This window comes from Oreochromis niloticus, linkage group LG6 (assembly GCF_001858045.2).
Source record: "Oreochromis niloticus isolate F11D_XX linkage group LG6, O_niloticus_UMD_NMBU, whole genome shotgun sequence".
NCBI classification, from domain to species: domain Eukaryota; kingdom Metazoa; phylum Chordata; class Actinopteri; order Cichliformes; family Cichlidae; genus Oreochromis; species Oreochromis niloticus.
Genome location: NC_031971.2, coordinates 36,848,591 through 36,870,599, shown reverse-complemented (window position 1 = coordinate 36,870,599; position 22,009 = coordinate 36,848,591). Strand labels below are relative to the sequence as shown.

At 39.9% G+C, this 22,009-nt stretch overlaps 1 protein-coding gene across 5 annotated transcripts in view; it reads right to left on the bottom strand.

The window, feature by feature from the left end:
* The window catches only part of frmpd1a (FERM and PDZ domain containing 1a), a 56,123-nt gene that overhangs the window by 15,925 nt on the left and 18,189 nt on the right, over positions 1-22,009 (bottom strand). For 3 of the 5 annotated variants that reach the window (XM_025908194.1, XM_005470051.4, XM_005470050.4), the window contains 6 exons: positions 19,414-19,527; positions 7,993-8,115; positions 7,558-7,721; positions 3,253-3,355; positions 3,069-3,114; positions 1,353-1,457 (listed from right to left, as the gene is read on the bottom strand). In XM_025908194.1, coding sequence (XP_025763979.1) covers positions 1,353-1,457; positions 3,069-3,114; positions 3,253-3,355; positions 7,558-7,721; positions 7,993-8,111 — 537 coding nt within the window. In that variant the 5' untranslated portion in view covers positions 8,112-8,115; positions 19,414-19,527. Of the gene's footprint in view, positions 1-1,352; positions 1,458-3,068; positions 3,115-3,252; positions 3,356-7,557; positions 7,722-7,992; positions 8,116-19,413; positions 19,528-19,996; positions 20,071-22,009 lie in introns of those variants that run through there. The other 2 variants (XM_019359574.2, XM_003448026.5) reach the window with 2 other exon arrangements.

Below are 22,009 nucleotides of genomic sequence, written 5' to 3'. Positions count from 1 at the left end.
GTTGTGCCCATGGCCTAAGCCCAGTTGTATATGCAGTATACTCCAAATGTACATCAGGTTACAGTGAAAATATAAGAAGCACTCGGAGACTGCAAACCTCCGCCAAGGCACCTCACTCTCTGGGCAGTATTTACTTTTTAGGGAATAGCATTGTATTTTGTATACTAACATTATTTTGGAGTAGATAATGGATAACAGGTATTAATTTGTAAATAACTTGAGGTTATTATGTCTTATTATACTACAACACTTGTCTGGGCAGCTCATTCTCTTTGTGATGACAATACTTTCTACGGATTTTGGGGTCAAACAAAAAAAAAGGGCAGATGTGAAATGTAAAAGTGATATCAGAGATAAAAAAAAATGTAGCGTGACATTAAGATCTAAATTCTAATGTAATATTTAAAATCCCCATATATGAGCATCACTTCCTAAAGGATGCCAATGCAAACAAGTGCAGCAGAATTTTAAGTTTTAAAGACAAAATTTATTTTATGAAAGTTTGACCTTATTTGACTTTGAAGGAGAGGCCAAAGGTCAAATGTTACAGTATTTTTTAAATGTTGACAATACACATCACATTTGTAAGAAATCTAGCTTTTTGTCAATATTCGCCCAGTAAATCATGATGCTGACCTTGGTAGGTCAGCATCATGTAGGTCAAATTTTAATGGGTTGTTAACATGACCCCGCTCTACAGCCAAATAAAGTTTTATCAGAATTAACAGTCAACTTTTTGACCTCTCTTGTTTACAGACAAATGCTATGAAAACCATCATCTCCTTGATGGAGATAATGAATTAAATACTGAAAGTGTTAACCTGGCCATAAGCAAGACAAACGTGTAACAATATATTCTTTGGTTAAAACAGTCAGACCCTCATGTATATAGAGTCACGTATAAATATTATCTGTGCAGTTTGACGCCATTCAGAAAAATAGGTGACTGAATACAATCAATGAACTGAGTCGTGTAAAATGTGCTTCAGCAAGTCATAATAAAGATAATATTTGCATCCTGAACACAATGCAGAAAGCAATAACATGAAGAATTATTTATAACAGATATAAATGCAAATAGCTGTCATCAGATTTGATCACCCAGACCGTGTATCTGTGAGCTGGTTTAGATGGGGTGTTAATGACTCCTGTGCACTGATGTAAACGTGGAGAGCTGAGCAGGATCTATTATCATCACATTACATTTCTATAAAACTTGACAATGTGACATGATCCATCCACAATCACATACGCCGTCTCAGAGACACAATGAGACACTACAGAGGCAGTCAGAGGATTTAAAGTTGGTAGGCAGTACTAAGAATAGCTGCATAGTATATTTTCAAACTCACCTGTGTGTGTCCGTTAACTTCCACCTCCTCAGCAAAGTGGACTTTCACAGGGTTGGACCTGAGCTTGGCCCTCTTCTCCGGTGTGATAAATGATGACTTTGGGCCCTGTGAGAAATACGAGTCAATAAGCTGTGAAGCAGTTTCTCACAGGATACGCATGTTCTCTTTCTTTCTTATAATCTAATCAGGGCTGAATTTGGTGCAGTGCAGAGACGTATAAATACATATAAGGACATTATAAGACACTCTCTGGCTTTTGTTTTTCCAAGCTGTAGTTTAAACAAGTACTTATAACATGGAGTTGAGTTTCATATATAAGACACATTTATATATAACATTCAAGGTTATAAATGACCACTGTTTGCTACTGTTGTTCTTTATAGCATGTAACAACACTAATATGTAAAAAATGTCTAAAAGGTTCATGAATATGATGACTGTGATATTGGTCATCACATAAGTTATTCATATGCCTCCTATAAAAACTGTCTGTAAGATGTTTGCTCTAATGTAGCTTTCACCACAGTTTATAAAACAGGATGGCTCTGGTGTCTTTATTTACAGTTCATCCTAAGCTGCTGCGACTTAACTGTGAGTAACGGCCTTTAACTACAAATCTAAACAAACTAATGTATGACTCCAAAGAATGTGGACTCATGCAACAATACTGGTTTTGGCAATGACCTCCAAATTGCAGGGTTGTCCATTACAAATACATGCCACTAATGCAATATATTATGGATTTGTGTTTAACATTTAAAAATGCTGCCTGTAAAAAATTCTCAAGCTCTTTGAGTGAATCTTGTGCTCATGGAATCACATACTGTATACTGTAGATGTTAAAACTGGAATATCAATACAAGTGGAAACCTTTATATACAATTATTTTATCATAAATTTCTACTGCAATATGAATCATGCTGTGTGGTAACAAAGATAAACACATTGTTGCCTTCATTACTGCACAACAAGTGACAGTTGGCAGATTAAAGCACTTAATGAAACTGCCAAGCAATTCTCTTATCTCACTGTCTAATTATAACAGAAAAATCTCTTTTTATTGTGGTTCAAACTCTTGTTTTGACAGAGACGAATATTTTCTAAGAAATGCTGCTAATTCCTTAGAGTTCAGTAATTATTTCTTGGGGGAGCCGTGAGCTATGAAACACACAGTAGAGGCGCTTCCATCACCAAAGTGCTGATGCAGCCATTTATTTACTGATCTATTTCACCTCAGTGCAAACACATACGTCAACTTCACCAATACAGACTGAGGTCCACAATGTGTGCCCGTGCACACACGCACACGCACAGTCTGACTGATGAAGGATGTGTGTGCAGAAGAAAAGCTGCCAGTTTGAATGTGTGGATTCTGTACCATGGTGTCACAGTTATTGGGGATATAGCGGCGGGACTCTGAGGACGGGACTGTTGTAAGCAATGATGCCTGATCCCAAGGTGTCTGAGTAAGTTTGCTGACAGGCTTCCATACATAAAAACACTGTATATGGACAGTATGTAGTCACATGTGCACACAGTAGAGACATTGTGCGAGTGTGCTTTTACTACCTAATGAAAACAGGAAACAAGAAATACATTAAGTTCATCTAAAGTGCTGCTGGAAGAGGACCAGCCATTATCCACTTAACTGTAAGTCTGTTTGTGCTGTGTATGTCTTTGAAGTGTGTTTCTCTTTGACAGATAGGGCAGACTCACCAGCATTGTTCTGAGTACCGTCATAGTCAACGTATCTGGGCACTCCCTGGAAAGAAAAAAAAAAAGTACAGAAAGGGAGGGTGTTAAGCTGACACATGGTTTGCATTGCGTAATTTTAAATAACTGCAGAGTATGTACCAATCATCGTGCATGTGCGTTTGTGAATGCAGCTGTCTGTGCAGACCTGATTATCTCAGTAGCTTGCTCTGGGGTCAGGTCATCGACAGAGACGTTATTGATCTTCACAAGCTGGTCGCCAGGGACGAGCCGACCATCTGCAGGCCCACCTGCACACACAAAATGTCCTTGTGTTGTCATGCTTGAGGGTGTTCAATCTGCCTGCGCTCATACTGCAACTGGCGCTGCTGTCAGGCTGTAGCTTGTATTCTAGTGATTTCCTTTCATCTCACTCAGTGCATAATTTTTCATACAGCTCTCCAAATCTAACTGCGGGACGACCAATCATTGTGCTTCCAATTTTGGGCACATAAAACAACTGTGCCATCTCCACCTCATTTACTGTATTTCTCAGTACCAACATAATATTTTATTTATCATCTCTATAATCCAAAAACGATTGGCTGCTGTCTACTCTACTGACGACATCTGTTATCTTTGTCCTTTCAGTGAATGGACATGTAAATGCGTTTCAGTGGTGATCAAAAGCTATAATTAGAAGCACAGATTATATTCAGCTACTACACATTATTGCTGCTGCTGTCCCTTTGAACTCCGCATGTTAAACTATGCTCTGGTTGAACTGGTACAAGATGTGAAAGAAACTGTATTTTTCTGTTGCATACAGTTAGCTGATAAATTACTAAATTTTACAACATCCACTAACTTTTCACCATAGACTGCATATAATAGCTACTTCGGTTAGAACTGTGGTACTTTAAGCTCAGTGTTTTCCCCACGGCTGATTTGGTGTTTTAAAGTCAGGCGTGACAAGCAAAGGATGATGTGGATGTGAGAAACCAAAAGATGCTGCTCTCTCATAGGGTCGTGACTTGTCAATCACATCCCATAGCATGTCTTGCTTTATCATCGCTTTTAACTCTAATGGGAACAGAATGCACATTACATCATATTCCATAAAACTAGACACTAGCAAACAAGATAAAAAAAATCATTTTAAAATTGTTTACTGTGTTCACAAATTATGGGAGTCAAGCTGTTTTCAGAAGCTGCGCCTGTGATTTTGGCTAAAAAATAAAACTGCAATCGATCTGACCTGCTAACAGGAAAGCAAAAGAATTGAGGCTCAGATCACAAATAGCATACGTGAATCTATTCTGAGGGACATTCATCATCTCTGTTACATATTAATAAACCATATCATCCACCAACATGTGTTTATTCTGTACATCAGGTAACCATATAACTCAGAGAAAGCATTGAATACTAGTATGTTATCAAAATTAAATAACTCTAAAATAAACATAGACAGATGTTGGCGACATTGATGGGCCTGAAAAAGGCTATCCAATAAAGGATTCATATTTCACAGTCAAGATGCTGCAACACGTGCCGCAGACAGACAGACGGACAGGGAGAATGAATTGAGCCAAGACTCAGTGGGGCCACTGGAGACATGAGCAATGGCGTCTTTATGTGTGTGTGTGTGTGTGTGTGTGTGTGTGTGTGTGTGTGTGTGTGTGTGTGTGTGTGTGTGTGTGTGTGTGTGTCTGACAGGCAGAAACAGATGGTGACCAAGAGGACAAGAGAAAGAAGGTAATCTGACCCTGGACCTCAGGGGGATTCAGACCCATACGCTTTTCTAGGAGAAATAAATGTAGGATATAGTACAGATATGCTTTTAATAGCAATAACTGCTGTTTAGTTACATTTCAGTGATTCTTTTCAGAGTCTGTATGTTACGGTGTTTGATATCCCATCTTAGTACTTGAAGATGGAAAAAGAAACCATATAGTTTTTAATTCTTGAAATTTTGAAGTCATCTGGCTGCTGACCACATGATGATAACTTTTCTGCCATTTCAGATGTGTGACAATGTTGGGTCACAGAATAACGCTTCAGTCACAGAGGCCTGGAGAAACTACTTAAAACCTCTGTGTAATGGTTTTGGTTGCTGTTCACAGAGCATCTGTGAATTTTTCACCATTTCTTTTGTAGGTGCAGGATGGCGCCATTATCTGCTCCATGCTATCAAAAAATGGTATATCCAGTATTATCCTGGGTATCAGTATTGAAACTCTATATTATGACAACCCCGTTTGTTCTCTTCAAGAACATGGCAGCACAATTTGCAATGTTGCAGCTGAACAAACAAGACTTCTAGAACAATGTCTTTTTTGACAGAGCCCAAATATGCTTGGCTGTAATTCACAGTGACATGTTTGCTAAAAAACAAACACTTAATCAGCACAAACACTTTATACCAACAGCCAGCACGGTGGTAGAGGGGTGACGATTTGGGCTTGTTTTGCAGTCACAGGATCTGGGCATTGTGAGGTCACTAAGTCAATCATGAGCTCCTTTGTATATCCAAGTATTCTAGAGTCAAATATGAGGCCATGCGTCCGACAGCTAAAGCTCAGACAAAAGTGGGTCATCCAACAGGCAAATGATCCAAAGCACAACAGCAAGTCTATAAGAGAATGGCTGAAAAAGAAGAAAGATGCTCCAATGGCCCAGACAAAGTCCATTGACTTTAAAAAAATGCAATACAGTGAAAATAAAGTTACAACCTAACGGAGCAAATTGAGAAAAACAAAACATGGTTGAGCCGCTCTGATGTGGTGGGATCTTAAGAGAGCTGCAAATCTCAATTAATGTAAGAAATATTTTAAAGAAGAGTGGGCCAGAATTCCTCCACAATGATCTGAGAGACTGATGAAGTCATACAGACAACTACTACTTAAAAAGATTCCTGCTAATAGTGGTTCTACACGCTACTGAATCATGGAGTGTAATCGGTATTTCACAAAATTGTACAGATTCTGTGATAAATCTCTTTCACAAATACTTCTTTTTTAAAAATATGCACAACAATTTTGAATGGTGTCACCAAACCGAAATAAAATCTGTTGTGCTGTTGAAGTTAAAACATTTTTCATCTAGTTATGTATTTATAATTTTTCCTTTTTATTTTTAGTGATTAATAGTGTGGCGTAAAAAATTTCTGTATACATTTATTAAACGTCAGACTTCAAAAAGGGACTGATTAAAGGAGAGATTTCACCTCTGCTTTAGAAGTGATTTATAGCAGACTATTGCCAGAGGGAAAAAACAAGGCTCTGACTGAGGAAGCCTTTTGTGCAGCATGTGCTGGCAAATCCTTACATCGCTGTAAATTAATTTAGTTAAGAGGACTGATTTAAGGTTTCCAACCACACCCCCCAGCTGCATACACATTCCACCTCTTTGAAACCCGAACCATACTTCTGATCTTAGTCATATCCGTCTATTGCATATTAGGCATTTGCCTGGAAGTGATTCTTGGAGACAGTGCATCGTCCGAAAGGATGTGCTCCCTGATAGCCTCAATCGTGGGCTAAAAACTCCATCTTCCTTGAATCCTTCCAAATGTGTTTTGGAACACACGCACAACCACATTAGCACCACAGTTCATTTCCTCTGTTAATGTAATTTTGTGTGCATGTATGCAGTATCTGCTGGCTTGGAGGCTTCACTTTTGTCAGTTTGTGTTGCACAGTACACTGGCCAGAGGCCTGCAGGGGTCTGGCACAGCTCCACTCCTTCATTTGCTGAGGAGATTTACTTTATGCAAAATAAGGGCATGGTTCTACAGACAACAGGGAGAATGAGCCAAACAATTTTCTGTTCCTGAGAGAACTGTATATACAGTATTTTACCTCCTAACAATCACAGCCTCATTGTCAGTAAAGCTTTTAGGCTGAGTAAATATATCAGCCCTAAACATATTAGTAATAGCAGCTTAAACAAGCATAAAGTAGAATAAAACCACAGGTGGATTAAATCATGGTTCTGTAGGTTTGCATACCAAAATCCTTTCATTTATGCTGTGGCTGTGGAATTACTTGTTCTTTGCTACTCTCCACTCATGAGGTGTATAGTGGCTAATACTGCCGTAAGTTTTCACCTACAGAAAGAATGATAAAGGTGTGATTTTAGGTCAGAGACATTGACAAAGCACTAGAGCTCTGCAGACTGTGGCAATAGAAATTGACTCTTGGCAGGTAGGATGCAGTCTCTGTGGGAGAAGAAGCCTAAGCTGGTGAAGAGGTTCCTATAGCAGGGCTCAGGTAAACATGCAGTATCAGCTTTAAAACAAAAGGCCCTGATTCAAACTAATAATGCACTCCTTCTACTCCCAAGGTAGTGAAAGTGCTGCAGTATATTTAGGGACAAGAGGGCTACAGATTACTGCATAGAATAGCTATTTATAAACACAACAAGGTTTAGTATAGAGACCCATTTGATTTAAAGTTCAGAAATCTGTGTCATGGCTATTTCCTTAGAACTGAGCTGTTGTAAACGTTACCTGGGGTGACCTCCTCCACCAGAATCGGGTTCTGGGAGGAAAGTGTGAGGCCATGAGAATTGAGGTTTGGGTCACGCTGGATCTGAATATTGAAGCGGAAAGGATAATTCCTCTGGTCAGAGCTACTGGACTCTGCTGTCTTCCCTTCTGCTGCAGCCCGATCCCTGGAGGAGTAATTCAGGAGTGACATCTTACTGCAGTATCTGTATTTCTGCCAGAGCAGTACTACTGTGAACAGCCTTATATTTGTGGGGATAACAAAAACAAGGAAATAATTGTGAAAAGTAGCAAATTAAAGCATTAATTTATTTGTTACTGGATGATAGAACCTGTTTTAGAAGGCTTTACAAATATGGGCTTCCTGTGATGATGACTGTAAACAGGTGCAAAGATAGTGAAATAATGGATTTATACATTTAAAAAAAGACATAATACCTGCTCAAAGAGTGAGATCTGCTGCCCAAGTCTCTGGACCGTCTCAGCCATCGTCCCACTACCTGCTCTACTCGGCTGGTCCTGCGAGACGGGGAGCGGCTCCTGTCCTGCACCTCCATTTACCTGGCAGGGGTTGTAGAAGGAGCCATTTGTGTCGTAGATTTAGTTAAATGGCTCAACATTAAACAAATATGCAATGTACAATGTAAATGTTTCATAAAAGAATCTAAACAGGAGGCTGGAGAGCTTTCTGATTGTCGCGTTCACCTGGAGGGAAAACAAACAAGCCTAAGACCACAAACACCGTCCACAAAAGTGTGCAAACACAAGAGGCAATACCTGGCAAAGCTGCAGCACATGTGTGACTAGAATGAAATGTAAGAATGTAAGCCCTTAATCACTCTCATGACAGGAGAGACAATCCCTCTTCCCTCCAGGGAGCTGGTCAGAGTTGCAGTTTTCAGCTTTTGTTGCTTGGTGTTAAAGAAAGCCCAGCTACAACACTAAGACTGCACTCCAGATGCAAACAATCCTGCACATGGCATTTGTGTGCTTATGCGTAAATCTGTGCTGTGACATGATGATGTTAGGGGTACAAATCAGACTCTATTACATTAGTGTATGCAGAATACAAATTCAATGAAAACACCCTGCAAAAAAATAAAGGAAAAACAGTAAGTGGAGACACAGTACACACATGCAGGCAAGCACACACACACACGCACACACATATACACACACACTGGGTATGAGATATTTAATATTTCAGCTGAGGCCAGCAATGATGTTACTTGTTGCATCGTGCTACTTAAAAGGCTCTTAGCCCGAATTATGAACCAATCACTTACTGCATGGTGCCTCAATAAACATCAATATTGGTCATTTATCATTCCAATAACAATGGTGTTTCCCTTAAATGTGTCCCTGTTGTGTTGCTGTAAGACAGGTGGTACTTATAAATGATTGTTGGTTGGTGAGAGAGATGTAATGGACATGGGACACCTCTGGCGTCTGCGGGGCTCGGTCAGACTAATGCACGGGCCTATGATGCAATACTAAGTTAATGGGCCTCTGTGGAGCCATACAGTATTTGAGGTAATACAATATCAGCTTACATGCACGTGTGCGCTCATCAAGACCCACAGACTTGGGGAAATCTCCACAATTTTGGACATTCTAGCTTTTGTTTTGTATGAAAACCCGTGCAAAAGTTGAATCAGTTCTAAGAAGAATGTTAAGCAGGCTGAAAAAAAAGAATAAGAAAGGCATTTTTCTTCCTGACAATTCCCTCTGCAACATGTCAGCAAAGAAAAGCAGCATGACATCACTTTGCTAACACAGAATATCAAGTTCTGCTGCTGATGCCTCGTAACAGTTGAAAGAAAGTTAGAATAGACATTTCCTCAAAACGGGTTCTGGATTGTCTCCCTAATGGCTGCACCTTACAAAAGTGGTCACAAAACATTTACTCATGCTGCAGCCAGTTAATTTTGGTGTTCGTAACGTAGATCTCCACCATATGTATCTCTTACATGCCGCTATAAAACCCGGTGCAAGCAGATGATAGTAGCAAAAGGAAATGTTGCATTTAGTGAAGCAACAGGGTGAGGCAGGAAGAGCAAAACAAGATCAGGCATCAGTAACTGTGGTCTTGACAGCAATTAAGTCAGGCACATCATGAACAGGAGGATCTGAGGTAGAGGTGGGTTACAAAGTGGTCTGAAGAGGAGGCGAGCTACACAACTTAAATAGCTCAAACTACATGAGATTTGTAGTGGATGTTTAGGAAATATCATCTGAAACATTACATATTACAGATCTGCTTTTATCATGTAAATGGATCATGTGCCTACCTAAAATAACAGTTTCATAGGTTGGGCTTCACTGAATGTAACTCATTTAATTGTGCAATGAAAGGTGTATCCATTGTCTTTTAAGAAAAGTAACAGGTTTTCAAAAAGCCTAAATGAAGGTGCTAGGCAGAGCTTTGCAGATCCACATCTACATGCTGTAGCTGTTAGCTGTCACCCAGTGGCAGTGTTGATACTATGTGGAATGACCAGTAATGTGTGCTATCTGTGCTCATGTTTGTTCCATTGTTGGTACTTTGTTAGCCCCTGCCACAGAAAAGACAACAGTCACCATATATGAAGAACTTCTTGGTGGTGGAGTGCCATTTCATGGCTCTTCTTCTGTGGTTCCCTTTTGGTTCAATTTTCAACCAATCAGAATTCTACCTATGCACAACGGTCTGTTGGCTTTTTGGAGGAGTACACTCAAGTGAGTCTCCAAAGCCTCTGCACTGGCCGAATTCCCACAATCCCTCTCTCTGCACAACCAAAGAGCCATGCAAACAGAAACCAACATGGGACCATAAATCTGGCTTCCCTCACTCCCTAACCACACACACACACACAAGCACGCGCACACACACACACACACACACACGTACACACACACACACACACACACACACATATACACAAAACCTTCCTCCCAGATCACTGAAGCAGTCAGACAAAGACCTGGGCATTAGCTGATACCTTATACCCCCTTCACATCCTTACGGGCTGAACCTACTGACTATGACTGGGAAAGAGAATCTCTGACAGTGAGCATTCATGGAGAATCACCTTACTTACTATGAATGATACGGGGGTGAATGAAAAAGTGAACAAATGAATGAATGACTGATTTATTTTAGAAATGTATTAATGATAATGATTTCATATAGAATAAATGAGTAACTGGACAGATTGATGAATGGATAAGGAGATACTCTGAATGGAACAATGATGTAAAGCACAGTTTGTCCTGTGATAAGGGGATGAGCAGAAGGATGGATGAATTAATGAATAAAGTTTGGACTCAGAGATGTAATCAATGAGTGAATAATCTCACAAGGCCTTCCCAGTGAGCAGCTGCAGGAAGGAATCCCCCCCAGACGGGCGTAATGATGGACATTAGAGATATCCATTAGAGGAAACAAAAGATTAGAGAGAGGAGAGGAGAAGAGAGGAGAGGAGACGGGAGGAAATGTGTGACAAGTACAGGAAACTAAATGAAAGGACAGAAGACAGGCAAGGTGTGATAGAAGGTGAGACAGGAGGCGGGCTTAGTGATGAAAGTGGTGAGTGACATAAGCAGACAGCAGTGGCTCCTGGGGGATCTTGACTCATAAGTACATTATCCATCCATCTGTCTGTGAATAACTCTCTCCTCCTCCTGCTCCCTCTGTTCTCATCCTATCGGCACCTCACTTCTCGCTATTCCTTATCACACTCTACCGATTTGCTTCATCTGCAGCATCTCACTTCTCAGGTTGCACAGACCCAAAACAGAAATGTACTCAGCTTTGCTAGGGACTGACAAAGTATCCCAGCAGCACGAAGATCACACAAGTTAAATGGTTACATAAGAAAAGGTACAGACCCCGAGACACTGAAGTAATGGATTTACAGAGCAGTGACTTGCTTCTAAAAGGGGATTAATCAGGGATGGATCGTAGCCAAAAGTCTGTGCATTTCAAAATCCAAACACTGGGACAAAGCATTCATCTACATCCAATCCCCTCTAATCCCATAAACATGGTTTCCTTCCTAAGTAGCTTTGATTGAGTATACTGATGAAGTACAAGCCCAGTGAATTAAATTCACTACAGTAAAACACAGGAAAAAATCTATGTACTTTCCTCTCTCATCAATGATACAACATGTCAAATATCTCTTTCATAAATATTCTAGTTCCATTGTTAGTGTTTCAAACCTCTAACTCCTGGTTTATCGTAATGAAAAGTTAAGAAAATAGGAATTTTATCCATTTTCAGTCGTGAGATTTGTATAGGATGGACTGTTATTGGAATATTTGAGGCTGAATTGTGAAACTACACCTCTAGATTGTTGTTCTTTAGGTCTAGTTTGTTTTGCTCTACTTTACTGCACAATACAGTAAACTATGTGAATTTATCATGTGCTCATCCTGGGAAATCAAATGCGTATGGTAATGTGAAAGAATGCACGGGACACTGGCATCTTGACACATCACAGTTCTGCAGCCAACAGGAACAGAGTCGGAGGCTCTTGGTGTCGTAGTGGCACAAGTCACATGTCTGTCAGCTCGGGTTGTATCCTGTTTGGGAACTCTGTGTTTTGCACTTTTTACTTCTGCTTTCACTTGGTGGCAGATTTAAGCTATGATAATCTTATTAACATTGAGCTAAAAGATCAGCCCTGCACTTCAAAAAATTAGGCTTACCCAGTATATTTAAACACAATGCTAAGTGATCTTTTACAAGTTTCCATATGTGATGAGTTTCAAGGAGACTGCACTATACGTCAGTGTGATATTTGCTGCAGGTGGCTTATTTACTTTTATGAAATGGTCACAAAGAGTCAACAAAGAAATAGATTAGCATGAGGATTATTAATATGCAAATGCAAGAGAACATAACGATGGATAGGACAAAAACAGCAAAGGACTCATTTAAAAAAAGGACTTCATTTTAAGCATGGATTTAAACAGAAAAATATAAAATACAGCAGTTATTCTTGAACCGTACTTTGACATAAATACTGCTCTCATCACTGAGTTAAGTCTAAGTATTGTGTGACTTTTCTTCTAGAAATGTTTTGAATAATATGCATGTCTCATATGTGTGGTGAGCTTTCCTTGCTGCATGTCATGTGGCAAGTGTTTAGAGGATACGTCAGTGTGGTTTAGTCATGCACTGTCTTACAACCCAGGAAAAATACTATACCACTTTTATGTGATTTTTATACCACATTATCAGTATAAAAAAGGAAAACACATGTTCATGATTTTTGTAATATCATGATATTTTGTTGACATCTTACTTGTTTGCGACATATACTACCAGTCACAAGTTTTAGAACAGCCCAATTTTTCCAGTTATTTATTGCAGTTGAAATCGTTCAAGTCCAATGAATAGCTAGAAATGGTAGAAAGGTAAGTAGTGAACTGCCAGAGGTTAAAAAAAACAGGTAAGGTTACCTAAAACTTTAAAGTAATGTACATTTCAGAATTATAGAAACAGGCCTTTTTCAGGGAACACAAAATGGGTTAACAATTTAAAGCTGTTCTGCAGCAATGGAGAAGCCTTGAAAGCTGGTGCTACCGATTCCTACAGCTGTTCCAACTTTTCTGGATTACTTACAACCCTCTTGGTCTGCATAAAAGCAGTGTTGGAACACACTGTGGTACCATCATTTGAACAGTATTACACTGCAGAAAGTAGTGTGTTGTAACATAAATGGCGAGAAAAAGGCAATTAACAATGGAAGACAGACAGACCATCACAACACTTAAAATGTAGGTCTTTCCTACAGAGGAACTGCAAAAACAAAAGTCAATGTGTAAGTGAGTGAGTTTTCTTCACCATCAAAAGGCTCAGAAACTGGGGCAAACTCTGACAGGAAGAGTTCTGGCAGACCCAAAGCCTCAACTGAATCAGAGGACAAGTTTCTGAGAGTTAACAGCTTGCGTGAGAGGCGGCTCACAGGACAACAGCTTAATAGTGGTCGTAGTAAGCAAGTCTCAGTTTCAACTGTGAAGAGAAGACTTTGAGCTGCAGGTTTGACAGGACAAGTTGCAGCAAGAAGGCCATTGCTAAGACATCAGAATAAGACAAAGAGGCTTGCCTGGGCCATGAAACACTCCCAATGGACTACTGAAGACTGGAAGAAGGTATAATGGACTGATGAATCAAAATTTGAAATCTTCAGTTTATCACGCAGGATCTTTGTACGTCGTCGAGTAGGCGAAAGGATGGTTCCACAGTGTGTGGCATCAACTGTCAAACATGGAGATCAAGGGTGATGGTCTGGGGCTGTTTTTACTGGATCCAGGGTCGGTGACTTGTGCAGAGTAGGAGGCAGCCTGAACCAAAATGGCTACCAGAGCATTCTACAGCGCCATGCAATACCAACTGGTATGCACCTAGTTGGTCAGGGGTTCATCTTACAGCAAGATAATGACACAAAACATAAGTTCAAGCTATTCCAAAACTACCCCAGGAAAGAAAAACAAGATGGTAAGCTTGAAAACATTTAGTGGCCAGCACAGTCTCCAGACTTAAACCCCATCAAGCTGGTTTGGGATAAACTGGACAGAAGAATTAAATCAAAGCAACCTACAAGTGCTGCACATTTATGGGGACTTCTGCAACAGATATGGGAAGAGCTTTCTAAAGAATATTTGATTTCTGTTGTAGAAAGAATGGCACGGGTGTGTTCAGCTGTTATATCTGCCAAAGTTGGCTACTTTGATGAGCCAAACGTTTAGAAAACATTTTGGTCCATATATTCATTCTATGATTTCTTTTTAACTCCAATTGCTTATTTGTACCATGCTTTCATTTCAGAGTGCAGTGAGAGATTAAACTGCATAATTTTCAATCAAAACTGGAAAAATTGGGGTTTGACCAGTAGTGTAGTTGGAATCAGCCAGATACAACCCGCTCTACTTTACAGTAAAATATAAACAAACATGTTTATATCATACTTGTGTACATCTACATCCCATTTCTATTCCTGTCTGTCCATCACATGTTGCATTGTGAGGTTATTTGTACCTGAATCTATGTGCCTAATGACAGCTATGATAGCACCATCTTTTATGAATGGAACTTATGCACACAGTCAGGAACTGACCTTAGGACAATGAATAAAAAATGTTTTTACATTAATAAATAATGTATGTACAATGTAAATTTAAACAGAGTTTGGAATCTGAGCTGAAAAGACGCTGTATAATTTTGTGGTTTGTCCACAACACAACAAATACTTCTACTGTACTGACAGCAACAGCATGTACTGCCAAGTATTTGCACTACCCAGTGACCTGCATGTCGTTTCTGGAAGAGTTCCAACGCAGGGCCAATCTGGCAACCCTGCTGCTGGGACAGGTGTTATGAGGTACTCGTTGTACAGAAAAATAACTTCAGGTCTACCAAATCACCTCCAAACTTGCCTACAATTAATTACATTATATTTATGACATCAATGTGAGTTAGCATGATAAACAAAATAACCAGGAACTAAGATGTGCTGTCCATGTTCCTCCCTCCCTTTCACCCATGAATGTCTTGCAGCCATCGAACTACTGACCATGTCATCACTCAATCATGTGTCCCCTTCCATCTCGTTCTATTAGATTATTGCTCATGTGGGAGGAATCAGATTTCTCACATCTGTTTCTTGCTTTCTCTGTGTTTCAACGCTACTGAAAAATGGAGCTGAAAGAAGAAACCAGAAAATTGTCTATTACACCTGATACAAATGCTTTATGTTATTGTTGATAAGTACAATCCAGTCCAGCACAATCTATAATTCATTTTGTGATACAATGATGCTCATCAGTGTTCTTACACACACACACACACACACACACACACACACACACACACACACACACACACACACACAGTAGCAACAGCTCAAAAGTGGAGCTTATTTTCTAATCCAATGCTAAAATGTGTATGTATTTATAGAACATTATTTAGATTAACACTGCATGATGGTCTCATTTTCCTGATTAATGACATTTGTATCTTTGTTATTTTGTCCATTTCCACAGAGTTTGAACAGCTCAATAGTGATCCATAGGGTGTGGTCAATTTTGATGTCACATAAGAGTAAAATATGCATTTTTTCAGTGACATGGAGGCTTCATCTTGTGTAATATGTACTTTAGTTCTGATGAAAGATGTGATTCAGAAACATTTAGCTTTTGCACACGATATCACTTTTGTCAAATGTTTCTGTTTTAAGTGCACTGCTCTGTTTGACTGTGCAGTAATCTGACTCTCGCTTCCACTGGAAATTGGTTAGTGGGCCTTCATCCAGACAAAAAAGGTTAAAAAAAGGTTGGCTCTGTGGCTTGTTATTGATCAGGGTCATTAGTGACCCTTTTTTTTTATCTGTCTGAAGAAAACCTTTGTGGTTAAATTTAGCTGAAAAGTCAAGTCATTTTTTAATGCTGTATGACTCCCTGAACACATTTGCCACAAAATGTCTACAGTTTGGTGTAGTAAAATGTGAGTGAAACATGGCCCTACAACAGACTTACCACTTGTTGAGTCCTGCCTCCTGCCATGAGACCATGAGCTAGCCGGTCAATGCTTAATTATAAACTAAAATATGATTCAGGCTGTAAATGAGTAAAATGCCAGTGCCGGTGTGTTCATTCACTTTGCCATCTCTCTGTCTATATTGTGTTCTCATATACCTTTTATTGTAGTGTAATGCAATGTAAATGATCTCAGTCCACACCTCCATATGATCAATTCATATTCATCAACAACCTCTCGCACAAGTTAAACATTGAAGTCATCTAAAGGATTTTTGACATCACAAATAATAGCAGCTTAAAGCAGTGTGGTGTACAAATCTCAAGCCTCCACAAAAAACAGTCAAATATGGTTAGGGTGAACACTGGGAATCGTAGTATAGCCATGATGTGAGAGAGGGTTGTGACATTATTCTCTGGGGATGATGTTCAGTGGCAATTCCGCTTAAATCAATCCTAGATGTAAGAATATCATGCATATCATGGTAAAAATGTATGTGTGTATATACTGTCCATGACAATACAACTACATTCTTAGTTGTTATATAAAAATGTCGTATTTACCATCAATGGCACAGAAAAGCTCCGCATTTATGAGCAAAACAAAGAGATAAGCCAACACATGTCTGAGAGTAAGATTTCCACAGCCTACAGTACATCGCAACACACCAGAAAACTGGTTCTGGGAAAACTGGAAACAACAAAAGTGTTTCACTGCTTGAGGTAAAACCGTTCTCTAAAAGGTGGAGATACTGGTAGCCAGTGATGTGCAAAAAAAAAGTTAACAAATGACACCACCAAGCATCATCGTAGCTCTGGAGCTGTGGTCTATACGAGAGCCAAAGCAAACTGTGCATGGAATTCACTGATGCAGTTACATACTGATCGGTCTAGGATAGGATTCCAAACCAAATAGTCGTAAAAGTCCTAAAAGCAGCTAGCAAAAAAGGTCAACCCCAGATACAACATCCCAGGTAGAAAACATTTTATTCTGGACAGTACTGTGAAGCTCCTGTATTGTTATAAGGTTAAATAAGTTTAATTATTGTTAAACTAAAGTGTTAACCAGTTTAGCAACTTTACACTCTGACCTCAGGATTATCAGAAAACAACATGTCTGTGAAGGTTCTCTGTCATCCAGGTCATCGTAAAGGACCAAGGTCACTCCTTCGAGGACACCAACGTTCACATTTTGGACAGAGAGGACAGATGGTTTGAAAGAGGAGTGAAAGAAGTCATCTATGTCCACTGTGAGCGACCCTCTTTGAACAGAGGTGGTGGCTTACAACACCAACTGTCTGCCATCTATAATCCAGTTTTGAGATCCCTTTCCAGACGCCTTAACGCCCACTCACATCCTGGGCCTTCTGACCTCAGGAAATCACATCTGAATCAGGAAATCAGGGTGGGTCTAGGTTTCACAATGAGTTCACCCGAAACCTTGGCTGATTGTGACCTACACCCATTTTCACACCTTAGCTTGTGCAATTAGGTAGAGAATCATTAGGGGGTCCATTGTCCCCCTGGGAAGACACTCCCATAGGGCTTAAATATGGGACTCTCCACCATTTAAACTTAGAACTGAAGAAGCTTCCCGGATGAGAGGTGAAACGTCTTCAAGCAACTTAAAGAAGTCCAGACGCTTTTCTTTCTAAGCTCCTTAGACATCGGAAAACAACGCAAAAACTCATTGGAAAAGAAGGATGGAAAATGTCTTATTATGCTTGCACTATTAAATCCTGCTACCTTTAATCTGCACTCCCCAACTGTTCCGCAGTATTTTCTTTTGTTATTTAGTTTGTTGTTTTGTTATCACTAAAAATGTATTTATTGCAAATTTACTGAAGCATTGCAATATCATTTTGAAGCTATATTGCCCACCCCTACACGGCAGTCTCGTCTCTCAAAAGACTGTGGCTGCTGTGGGCAGGAAAGGCTGTTAGCAGAGACTGAACTCTCAAAATACAGTGGAAAATACAAATAATCCAAAATAAGTCACAAAATATACATAGGCGTCTGATAATATACTAGGGTGGCCTCGCCAAGTAAAGTGTGGGAAACACTGTAATAACCACTAAACATTTTGTAGCTTTGACACAGTAAACATGTTAGCATTGGGAATAGACTGTTGGTCTTATATTATAAAGAGATAAAGCTTGAGTGCCTTGAAGCAACTGTTGTGTTGTGAACTGAACTGAGCTGAAAAAAGCTTTGTCTGTAAAGTTAGATGACACTTGTAGTCGTAAAGAAATATAATGACATAAATAATATTATCCAAAATCACAATTCACTCAAAATGTCCAGAGCAGGGGTGTCAAACATAAGGCCCAGGGACCAGAACTGGTCCGGGAAAGTCTAGCCCCTAAATTGCTTTAGAAAATGTCAAGTAGGGCTTAAATATTTTGACTTTTAAATGTATTTTAATAAGTTTTATAGGTTTTTCTGCTGATAAAGACCTCCCCCAAAGCTTTTCATAATATACCAACGTAACTAAATAACTGAAAGGCTCCTGTTATTTTACTTTGGGCTAAAGAAATTTCAAAAGGACATTTTCTGTGACTTTTAAAATTACAGGACAGTCTGGCCAATGAGCTACTATTACTTTCTTCTTTAATTTTATATATTTATTTATTACACTTTAAGCCCAAATAGTTGTGCTGACACATTTCTTTCCTGCACTTCTTTTTCTTTTAATAAAATATCTCAGGAATTAAATGTATAGTTAAACTTTACACTGATTTCACCAGTCTGGCCCACCTATGATCAAAGTGACCTGTGTACAGCCCTTGACATAAAATGAGTTTAACATCCCTGGTCTAGAGAAAAGCTGCAAACTCAAGTCTTGGCACTCCACAGAACAATCCATCCACCCACGCACCCTCCCTGTGACTTCTCTGTATTTTTGGAACGTTAACTAAATTAGCTATGCATACACAATGAGTATAGTAAATTCTGAAACATGCATTACTTACAACTTTTGCATAACACTCTTACTGCACGCACAGAGACACACAGGCGCGCAGAGTAGGCAAATGGGATTACAGAGTGTGTCTGCAGGCTGTGACAGGGAGTTTGTGCGTCACTCCTGCTGAGCCAGATTAGACTGAGCTTCACCTTAGCCTTACAGGTCTGTTTGGAGTAACACACTGGCTAAACTATAAGACAGACACAAGTTTACTGCTCACTTACCTCTCCACTGTGCGTCTGTCTCACTGTGCTTATCCCACGGTCTTTAAATCCTCTAATATTGTCATCTTTTGTTGTGTGCACATACAAATCACATACACAAACACAATCTGTTTCATTTCAGTATTAGAGAGACAGACATTCACACACCTGCTCTCTGCCCTGGGTATCAGGGCTCCATGAAGGTGCCAGTTACAGTCCCGCTCCCCTCGCTGCTCGCCCATCACTCCACTGAAGAAGACCAGGGTGACGTGTCTTCATCTCCTGATGACAGGCACGACATCAGAATTAAGAGTTAGGGTTGTTGGAGCCTGAGTCTTTTAGCATTGTACTATTATTGACAACTTGAAAAATGATTTTTATCTTCTCATCCGAAAAACTACGATTAGGGTGTGAATAATGGAGGAAAACTTTCCTTTTAGATCGGTGCATCACGGGGAAAAACAAGCAAACTGGAGATGGAAAGAGAGTGGGAAGCACAGAGGAGGAAGACAGAAAATGAGTCAAAGAAAAAGACAAAAACAGACAAGCAGAGAAAAAAAGAAGAGTTTGACAGACAGTGCCACATGATGGCAGCGACAGGGGCTGGACAAAAGGGTTGGGGGCAGTAAAGTGAGTCAAGGGAGGAGGAGTATGGAGAGACAGATCAAGCAAAAAACCACACCGAGCTCCATCACAGCAGGATGGGGCTGCCTACATCGGCTGCATGTGCTGTTTGTGGAGTCCCACTTACCCCTGCTCTGATCCAAACACCATCCATATTTAATGAGGCCCTCACAAAGCCCTGGGAAAAGAGATGCTGGGAACTCTTCTGTCCCCTCCCTCCCTTATTCCCATCTCCAACTCACTGCTACTCAAATTCTAATCCCTCTGTCTCTTCTCTTTCATAACTCCCACTTTCTATTCATGTCTTAACCTATTAGCCCAGCATGTGACTGTGAATTAATTTTAGTCTGAGAATGTCACAATTTCCTCATTTTTTCTTAAAACAGGGAATCAGCTGTTTTAAGAAAACGACAACATGCGCGCACTGTCATTCACTTTTTCTTCCCACACATTCATTCAAAAGTGAGGCTACATGTGCTCTTTGTGCCTGTATGTGTGTGTGATTGTATAACTGTATGTATGTTTTTGTTATGTGAGCGGGAAGCTGGATTTTGTGTGTGTGCGTGTGTGTGTGTGTGCATGCGCATGTGTGTGTTAAAGTGCTGCAAGCATCAATAATGTATGTAGATAATGCAGCCACTTCACTCTACCAACAACTAACAGGCATACCGACGCACACAAAGGAAGACAGAATGAGGAGAGAGAGAAAACGCATGAGGCTGCAAAGAAGAGAAAGATGAGAAAGGGAAATGTGAGCAATATAAGGGATCAAGAGGGTTAGGGTATGACGGGCATGGAGAACATCCGGTTTGTCTACTCTGTGCTCCAGTGATTATGTAATTGATACCTCAGTAACACAAAACACTTCATTTTGAATATTTCATTTTGGTTTTTCATAATTTCTAAATCTGGTTTTCGGTTTGCTTGTCAGGCGATCTTGATTGAAGAGAAGTGGTTTTACACCATTATGAAAGTCACAATTCTCAGGAAACACGGGTAAGAGGAAAGATGTTTCTGGAGAGGAGCAGGGTGAAACAGTGCAACGTTCTGCAAGAGGCAGTAAAACCATATGTATGTTTTGTCTCGGTCCTTCATAACCAAAGCTGACTTGCAGCAGGCTCATTTGTGTGATGAAGACTAAATTTCACATTGTTTTATTCACTGATGAATGCTGTGCTACACTAATTGGTCCAGATGGATATGGCTGGGGAAGGCTGTTGAATGGGTGCCACATTTAAGCCAAACTGCAAACATCAGCAAGAATGTGGCAGAATGATGATCTAGCTTTTAATATGGGAAGTGAGATGGTAGGCCTTTGCAGAATTCCTGAGGGTGTCACTGTCACTTTGTTCGGATATGTGAAGCTCCATCCAAAAACCCTATTAAAATTATTTTAATATGGTGTAGGCAAGTACACCACCTCATGCTTCAGAAAACAATCCTGTCTTTAGTTGCAATGGGAATAATCACAATTGCAATAATCACTCTCTAACCCTACTGAGAAAATGTAGAGTGTTTTTAAAAAGAAGCTTCATGTGGGTGGGCAACCGTGCAGCTTTAGATAATACTTTTATATCCTTAAAGAAAGGTGTGATATTTTTCTGACTGCTTGGGAAAAACAAACAAAAATGGCATCTTCATGATAATTATAACCATGATGTCACACATGGGCTCAAGCCCTCTGAGAAAGGGTGGGTGGGGTGTTCCTTTCCTTTGGCTAGCTGCTCAGGCATACAGACAGCTGCTCAGTTACAGTTTGACTTTTACTTTTGTCTTACCAGAGTAAAACCTTAGAATGGGCTCACTGAGGCTCCAAAAACAAACTTGCTCAAGTTTAGAGATCTCTAATTAATAGCATTTACATTTGACGGTCAGTGTACAACCTACGTTAAACCACAAAATATTTTCTTATAGACGGTAGGTCTACTAGCCTCTTTATGCTTTAATACTTTAGGGGGCTTTTTAGTCTTTACTGGGATAGGATGGTGGAGCGAATATTGAAAGCTGAGTAAAAAGAGCCGGGGCATGACACACAGAAAACGACCTTAGGGTGGACACAAACGTAGGCCTCTGCATTAGCTTTACAGCATATGGGAGACCTGTTAGACCCAGGGAGCTGGTGCCCTGTTTATGTTTTCTC